General features: G+C 34.0%; 1 protein-coding gene across 4 annotated transcripts in view; it reads left to right on the top strand.

Moving 5' to 3' along the window:
* Nucleotides 1–675: 675 nt before the first annotated feature.
* The window catches only part of LOC111390997, a 17,055-nt gene continuing 8,247 nt past the window's right edge, over nucleotides 676–9,483 (top strand). For 2 of the 4 annotated variants that reach the window (XR_002702040.1, XR_002702039.1), the window contains exons 1-2: nucleotides 677–2,180; nucleotides 4,040–4,186. Coding sequence is in view for 1 of the 4 variants with exons in the window: in XM_023016132.1 (XP_022871900.1) it covers nucleotides 1,961–2,180; nucleotides 4,040–4,185 (366 nt within the window). In the remaining 3 variants the exon portion in view is untranslated. Of the gene's footprint in view, nucleotides 2,181–4,039; nucleotides 4,193–9,483 lie in introns of those variants that run through there. The other 2 variants (XR_002702041.1, XM_023016132.1) reach the window with 2 other exon arrangements.

The following is a 9,483-nucleotide window of genomic DNA, read 5'->3' as shown; positions in this document are numbered from 1 at the left end:
TTCGAGCAAAAAACAGTGTTTCAAAGCTTCAAATAGGATGAAAGAATCACCTCTCCAGTGGTTTGTTTGGTCTCCACAAAGGGAGGTCAAGTTTTATTTTAGGATGGTTGTATTGCCACTATAATTTTTATTAATTACACTACATTTTATTTTGCTCGTTATAGTAATTATTTTCTTAATTTTTTTCTTGGAATTCTTATTTTCAACTTTTCATTAAGTAGTACATTTCGTTCTTGATGATAATTTATGTCAAAATATTTTGTTTCTATGCTTTGAAGTGAGGGACTTTTTATTTTTTTAAAAATATAATGAAAAAATAAGTTGTTATACGCTATGTAATAAAATATATAAATGACATACTATATACCTTTTTGGAAAATAGAGTCGAGATTTGCTGTCTATCTAATTAATTTTTGACATGTCATCAATAATTAACACGTTATTTTAAATTTATCATCATTAAATTATCATTAACCCACTAAATTAAAGTGTCATGAATTAATTGTGCGTTTATTTGGAAGCTATTCGATTTTAGGGGTAATTTGGTCACCTCCTTCGGCCCAATTTTTTTGACTCAATATTTGTTAAATTACCTACTACACTACTACTCACATGGTCGGGCCCCACGCCAATAAATGTACGGGGCCGGACCCTTCACTCACATTCGGGTACAAATGGAAATCTCCATAAATTTCGCCGTGTAACTGTCAAAATTTCCACCAAAATCCTACTGATGAGAATCGCCTCCATGGTCGTTAAAACAGTCCAGCTACGACGGACCAACATGCTTCTCCATCTCGATTCCCCCTTGGTCTCGGTGTTGAACTCCACTGCCACCTAGGCTCCCGTAGCAGCGGCGTTGCGACCTACATGCCAATCGATCTCGATCCCGATCCCCCTTGATCTCGGCGGACCAAGTAGAACTCTGCGTTTTAGACTGAACACTGGGCCAAGATCTAGCCCTGGTGCCCCCACCGCCACCGAGGCTCCCGTAGCAGCGGCGTTGCGACCTACATGCCACTTGATCTCGATCCCCCTTGGTCTCGGCGGACCAAGTACAACTCTTCGTGTTAGACTGAATACTAGGCCAAGATCTGCCGCAGGTGCCCCCACCGCCACCGAGGCTCCCGTAGCCTCCGTTGGATGCAGTTGCAGTGGTAGTCGCTTTCGACGGCTCCGAATCTTCACTGGTGGTAAGAACCTTGGGCCGCCACCTGCTGTATGAAAGTTTTTTAGATTTTTCTCAGATAGTGGAGATATTCAATTCAAGCCTCGCGTTGAACCATGGGACCCCGCTCCATTTTTATAAATAATGTCTCTTCCTTGTCTTTCGTTGGACGCGGAAATTCTAAAACGGGCACAATTGGGATATTGTGTTGTGCAAGGCAGCCTTTATTTGTTCTCATAAATTCTCAGCACTACTTCGTCCATCAGGCGATCGATAAAATATCTAAACCAAAATTCAACCTCCAACTATGACTTTTGACGTTTCTGGGTACACCGCAACCTCCAACCTCCGGCAACTGTTGTCGAGGCAGCTCCAGCGGACCCTCACCTCCAGCTTCGGCTGTTGAGGCACACTTGGTGCGGGATAGGCACCAGAGTTGTGCCACAACGGAGTGGCCATGGGATTCGGAAGGAAAACCAAAATATTTATTAAACTTGCCGAGATTAGTATTGGTTTCGAGATTGTTTCTAGAAATTAAGAACGTGGCTCCTTGCAGTCAGTTTAGAGCACACCACCTATGTTGCTGAATAAAATTCCTCATCCACATTGAAAGAGATTTCCTGTTGCTTAATAAGTTGTTCTGTGTCAAACTGGGTTGGTTGAATCCTGTCGTCCTCAAAGTGCTAATCTGCTGAGCAAATGTCAGAATCTAGCGATCCACATATTCATCTACGTAGTAACAACCTTCCAGGCTCGTTGAAAGTGGCTCAAAATGATTGAACCTCATCCAGCATGGATGCTACATGTGAGCTACATTTTGTTAACCTTGATGTATCTTGTTGGAGTCACTCGGTGAGTCAGAGCTGCAAACTAGGCTTGTTGGTGGAGAAAGTGAGGCGAATCTGTGAACTAAATTCGTTGACGAAGAAAGGCTCACCAAGTTGGTTCCTAGAAAAGGGACTATTGGGGTCGGTTTCTCGGGGCTATCAAATAATTATGATGAGGCCCTCAGGTATGATATTTTCACCTTTTGATCCTTGAAGAACTTAAACATAACTTTTTTCTCATAACTTAATCTTCTTTACTTTCTATACTAGGCAGTTCAACATGAAATACACGAGTTTGAGTAAAATGAAAAAATAAAATAAAAATAAATAGCTATTTTCTATTGATTCTTGAGGAAACATGCTCAGAGGACATAATAACAACTAACATAATTCTCAAAGATGAGGATTCCTATTAAAACAGTAAAGGCCCACATGTTTACTGTCATATCATATTTAGGAGCCATGCTTAGTGCTGGACAAAAATGTAGATTACTATGGAAAAAGTTTTAATATCTTTTTATTGTTTAATTAGTACTATAAATCGAGCTCATGAAAAATGTTGAGAGCTAAGAGCTTGTTTGGAAGTGATTAAAAGTTCCTCAAAATGGATTTCTTTGGCAGTATTCTATAAATATGTCGTGAATTTGTGATGGTTGTTTATCCTTTAATGCTGTCTAATATTTTCTTTTATTGTCCAACCAACACATAACGTATGTCAATGCAAAGATGAGATTGGATGGAAAGGATAGGTTGGACTAAAATGTTCTTTAAATGTGTGTGATTCCACAAATTAAAAATTTGACAAAGATTATCATGGACTGAAACGAAGGTAAGAAAATATGGTTAAACTTTTTTGAGTTTCAATTAAATCCACAAATTTAGGAAATTGGCATGAGCATATTTTCTAGGAAAGGGAATCAACCCATACTGGTAAATGAATGACGAGTGGAAATAAAGCAAAATGAAGAAACCAAGGAAAGTACCTTCATTTCTTTAGCAAATCATAAAGGTCATTCCTGTCATGCAATAATTTGCAATAACAAGATATGTTCCCACTGTCTGCAAGAACCAGAGAACAAATGGTTTATTTTTTAGGTCCCTCAAATATCTAAGGCCTTAGGTCGTTGCCTAATTGGCTTTGGTAAGATTTGCTGGAAAAATTGGTAAAAGTTGTGAATCTCATGAATTACATGATTGAAAGTAAATTTTGAAATAATTGAGTTCAGCAGATGATACAAACATATTTATGAGTTTTAGTAAATGATGATCGGGCATTTTCTTAATCATTAAGGCAAGTGTCAAATGTATAGATGGTGGGGTTGTCAATATTCGTGCCTTTCTTTAGCACATACCTTAAAGGTATTGACTTTTTGATAAGTTGAGGATACGAGGACTAGATTTAGTTGGAGACTTTGAATATGTTATACCCCTTTGAAGTCTTTATATCCATTTACGTTGTATGGTAAACAAATCAGATATGTTTAATTTTAATTATTTAATCATATTTATTTACAATATTTAACATATTGACTCAATCTTTAATGTGTGGAGATGATCGCAAATTTGGTAGATGAAGTAAAGAATAGGTATAGATGCTGTTTGTTATCACTTGGACTACAATGGAAAGGGGGAATCGCCCTTGCACAGCCACTCCTATACAAGTACCTTTTCCCGAACATGATCGTGAACATAGACAGAATTGTGTAAATAGTAGGATGTAACTAACTGACCCACTTGTCCTGATCAGAACGATTAGCTTTCCTTGGTTAATAATCTTATTTAAAATTCAAGCATCCAAAAGGGCTACATCTACTTATGTAACAAACAAAGTTTTCTTCTTGATAATTTTGGAGTCTTTAACATAAATCTTTTTCCGTTATCCCTTTTAGTTCATTGATAAATTTATCCAATACATGAATTTGTCTATTTCTTATTTTCAAAATGTTAAGAAATCCCGAATTAAAAAAAAAAAAAAAAGGAAAGTAAAGTAAAAGGAAAAAAATTGTTGCAGTTTTAATTTATGTGAGTGTTGTGATTGGTGTAGGGAATGTAGGGACAAGGAAGAATACACAGAAGACAGTGGCTATTATTCTTGGAGGAGCCGTGGGGATAGGCCGGGGAATTGCTTGTTTGCTGTTTGTTAAATCAACTTTCGGGGAAAAGCCGCCTCCTTACAAATATGGTGGATGAGGTTAGTGTCATTTTTGCAACAATTTTCCGTTTTAGTTTGTGGATAAAAAAATACCAAATGTCGTAACTGAGTTATTTCACTAAATTCATAATTCTGATACATAATGATACATTGTTTGAACAACTTGCATTTCGTGACTCGATTAACTGGTGCTGGTTGGCAACTCATGTCAATATGCAAATTGCTTAAAGTCTATATATAGGCATAATTCCCTCCAAATTATTCATTGAAAACACAAATTAGAACTCCAACCACACCCCAAAACTCTATATCATACCCGAACCCCAACTGAAAAACTTTGCTCTGTCATCCACCGCTACTAAAAAATAATTCAACGAACCATCTTTATATCATATGGTTTGTGAACTATTTTTTAAGCTCGTTTTTTTTTTAAAAAAAAAAAAAAAAAAAGGAGACATCTTAGTTCAAATATAAATAATTAAATTAACTCATCAACCATTTCAAATCAAATTCAAACGCACAAGGAGTTGATTCCGCTCTCAAATTGGAAATGTGATGTACAAATGGAGAACGAAAAATCTATACTTTTCAACCAGCTCATGCATAGTGACAACCCAAGCCAACTGAATTGGAGAATAATGCCTCAAAGTTAGACGCTTCCACTTCTAGAAATTTCTCAAGAAATTCAATTTAGAGCTTATGAACCGTCCAAGTGATGACAAGTGGCAATCCATATTAACAGTTCTTCTGTATTTCTATAATAGTTGCAAGTGATGACAAGGTGTAGATGAAGTCAAAAATAGGTATACAGGTGCGATCATTAAGATTCTTCCACTTTCAAACTGCAACCCATATTAACAGTTTAACAAGTTATCAAATATATCAAGTTTGTGAAGCTATAGAGGCTGTCATTTGACCATGCATCAACTCATAATTGGCAACGGTAACTTAATTGAATCCTATCAACGAATGGATTTCTAAATGACATGCTAAGGTTTCATTTTACGGATCCAGAACTTACTATTAAATTGATTGTTTAAGGATAAAATTTCATATCAAATAAGGATGAAAATATAGACCAATTTATAAGGGTTTGAGCGGTCCTTTTTGACAATGTTAACCACAAGTCCTAATACTGAGAAGAATAAATCATAAAATTATTTGCTTGGAACATAAAATTATGACTAAATACAATTTAAAAAGGCATATACGTCGAATTGAATACTTGTACTGAATATTTATTGACGAGTTGATCAAATGATAAACACTTTTTATTGAAAAACAAAAGATACAGACTCTTAGCTAAGAAAGAAGCTTCGTTGATCCAAAGCATGCCTTTGTCGCAGGATGAATTCTTTATCATGATTTATAGAACAAACTTCATCAGTTCACACAAATAGTCATGCAATTGTGGCCCACGATCAAATTTATGGTTCACTGTAAATTTTGTTAAAACGTGTTCCTATAATTAAGTTTCATTCCGTCCTTTGAAATATATTTCACACTGGTATGGCTAATGCTTCTTGTTCAATATTTCATCTTTATAATATTCATATATACACTCTCAAGAGTCCACCTCCATAGGCTTTAATTAGAATACTCTTGTCACTGTCAAGTCATATTATGAGGGAAAATGCTCAAACTTCCATTGAGATGGATTGGTTATCATGGATTATGCAAGATATTTCCTTACAGCATTTTTTGGCTAAGCTTAAAAAGTTTCTCTCTCTTGCATATTTACTTACAGCATTTTTTGGCAAGCTTAAAAGGTTTTTCTCTCTTGCCTCCCTCCTTCCTTCTCTTGTCTCTTACTTCTCTTCATAATTAACTCTAATCATTGCTTCATTTATTCTAGGGATAAGTACATCTGTATGTAGCGAATATCAGTTAGTTGCAACAATTACTTATGCATAAGAAATGATTTGCAAGCCCCAAAAAAATTAAAAAATAAAAGTGAATATAGGAAGTTTTTTAGTGGGGCAAATCTCATGACTTAGTTTTATCGTCTTAGAAGTTATATAATAAAAATAAGTTTGATGGGGAAAACACGATGCATAAAATTCTGATTTTCTTATTTTCCCTATGTAAATTAGGTACTTTCTCGAGTGGTTGAGTGACGGAGGGGGATAATGTGGCCATGAAAACCTACCTATGGCTAGAACCTCTATTGTTATCGAAAATCTACCTATCCGTTCTAATTGAAATACTTTGAATGACCTATTATCAGATCAGGAGCCAACCAAAGTTGACATGCTACTAAAGGAATAATCAGCATACGTTATATGTTAGTACTAGAACCAAAGTTAACTTCACTAATACACACAATATTTGTGCATCTAACTCATAGCTAGTATCAGGGCTTTCTCAGCTTTCTCCCTGTGCTCAAAAGTATGGATATATACCAAAATATCAACCTAACAACATCGTTGCTTCCATTTACTCTATACATTCAATTGATCTTGAACACTACACAGGATTTGTAGCGTACCATGTCATAGAAACATGTCAATTAGATAGAAATCAATTTACAATTAGTTCATACAGTTCCACGAAAGGCAGCATCTAATTAGCCTTGGAGTGGTAGAATGTTATAATCTGACCAATAGAGCAGGTGTTGTTGGGGTGTGGGTATATATAGCCCCTGTTTGATTACCATTAAATTAAATTACATTACATTCCATTTTTCTCTCTTATTTTCAACCATACAATCTTTCATAAAATAATATTACACGTAAATCGAAAACTTTACCTTTTTTTTCAACCACTCATTTTTCTAAAAAATACTGTTCCCCCATTACCATTTTCAGGTAATGGGGGTCAAACGGGGGCATAGTATAATTTTGTTGATGTAAAAATAACAATATTCTTATATTAAATAAAATTGTGTTTATTTTATTTATTGCATTTATTTATTATGAAGCATACGAATTAAAGTGTCTATGATCACTTGTGATAATATAAATTGAATACTTGCATTGAGAAATATAGTGTGACAACTTATATTTTGATCATAAATAATTTGTTCACAACCAATGTATAGGGGTTGACACCTTGTACTGGAAGGTTGTAATATTGACCGATTCACTATTCATGTTTGTGATTTGTCCTTATTACAAAAATAGTTAAAGGTAACACTAGTAAACTTGGAGTGTATTAAACGGACCGCGTGTCAAATTTAATTCCTACAGCATGACCGTGCGAAAAATTAAATTTCACTTGATCGCTATGTATTTCTTATAAATCCCTTGATAGTGTTATGTATATCTTTTTGTGATTTTAGTGGTTCTCTGATTATTAACGGGGTGATGAGATCAATTTGATTGGTTAAATATCTTGATGAGCTAGGAATTTGAAAATAAGCAAAGTAGAGAACATAAATTCGTGTCGAGAATCGTCACCTTGAAAAATGGGGTAGAGTGATTACTTAAGTATTTACTGTTGAATGATTAAAATATGAGCTAAGTATTTAACGACTATTAAATTTCGACATCTGTGATTAGTTTACAAAATCGTTGAAGAAAATGATATTTAAGCTAGTGATAATAAATAAAAGGGCAAAACGATTATTTATGCTCGTACCTAATTATTAGATCTCGGACGAGGATAAAATAAATATATAACAAGTCAGAGGAAGTCATTATAAATTTATTGATTTCTGTGATTTTATATATTCCAAGAGTTCAGTCATCTGTCTTTGGTGAAAAAAGCAAAGACTAATATTTAAATTGGGTGGTCTAGAGTTTGTTAGACAGATCTAATTATTGGAGTTTGGATAATACATGTTATATTAGGTCCTTATGTCAGCTAGCTTGTGGCGAGCCGAGCTCGAGCTCGGCCCACGAGCTCGTGAGCTTAAGAGCCACGAGATTTTTTTAATTTTTTGTAAATTTGCACATTTTTGGACCTTTTTTTTTTTATTTTCATATTTTTTGATGAGGTCAAAATTGCTCATGGGGGCCGTGTGCCCATGTGCCGCTCGTGGGATTGAGCCCCGAACGAGTCCGAGCCGCCCACGAGCTGGGTTTTGATGAGCCAAGCTGTCGAACCGATGATTCGCTCGGCTCATTTGACATCCCTAATGTCAACTCCATAAATTATTGAAACTGAATTATAGTAATTATAATAATTTTGAGGTTAATTATAATTATAATAAAGTTTTTTACTTAGTTATAATTATTATGAAATTTGTAAATTTAATTATAAAGTTATAGGACTGTTCATGTAATTAAATGTGTACTGATTGGATTTGGACTTTAAGTAAAACTCCTACTTAGATTTTAATTAGAACTCTTATTTGAATATGAAATTATTATTGTACAAGAATTAAAGCTATTCTATCTCTCTAATTAGAGACTATATAGAACCTAGAATTTTTGCAATAATCATAATACATAAATCCAGTGTTCAAATTGGAGAGAGAAAAAAAGAGAGAAAATATTATTTTTCTTGCTTTTATTCAATTGTTAGTTTAAAAATTAGTTTCTTGATATAATTTTAAAAAAAAAATATGCCCACCCATTGGTGTAGTTTTAATTTTGGAGAACACCATAGAAGACTTGGAGATTTGATATATCAAGTTCTTGCAATTAAAAGCTATAAGTCTATGATTCAAAAAGATGGAAGTTTGTGATCTGAATTAATTAAATAATTAATCATCAATTTAGGTAAAAATTCGAATTCTTTATCCTTGATTTAACATATACGTGAACATCTAAACTGTAACGTCCCAAATTTCCAAAAACCCTGGGATGTTAAGAAAAACGCGGTTTTCTTTTATAATAATTGCGGGACGATTTAAATAAAAGGAAATTCTTTATTTTCAACCATAAATATCAATTTAAAATAAGCAAAAGAGTTTTTGAGCAAATAAAACTAACAAATAATTTAGAATTAAAAAAAAAAAAAAGCAAACTAAATATTTAATTTCTTTTTCCTTTCTTCGATTCACTTGGCCGTCAGCGTCACCAATTCGCCACAACTTCAATCGACTTGAACTAACCTGTAAAAATTTGTAAGAGTGAGTATTCAAAAACACCCAATAAGATACGTGCAGTTTCCATATACAAATACATAACAATAAAAATTATGCATTTCATATCACTCTGATCTTATGGAGTAATTCCTTGACCAAGTGACACCCATTTTAGGTCTTCTTATAATCGTGTAGGATTCCATATTTCTTTTAAAAAATGAATGTCTACTTGTAATCCATTCATATTTTATTGAATATAAAAGTATAAGGAAACAAAAGTGCTTGCACATAAAGTATCTTACCTTAAAAAAAAAAAAGAAAAAAAAAAGGATTTTTGAATGAATTCCAATATATGTTCTACTTC

This window comes from Olea europaea, unplaced genomic scaffold (genome assembly GCF_002742605.1).
Source record: "Olea europaea var. sylvestris unplaced genomic scaffold, O_europaea_v1 scaffold74, whole genome shotgun sequence".
Lineage (NCBI taxonomy): Eukaryota > Viridiplantae > Streptophyta > Magnoliopsida > Lamiales > Oleaceae > Olea > Olea europaea.
This window is presented reverse-complemented; position numbering and strand designations above follow the sequence as displayed.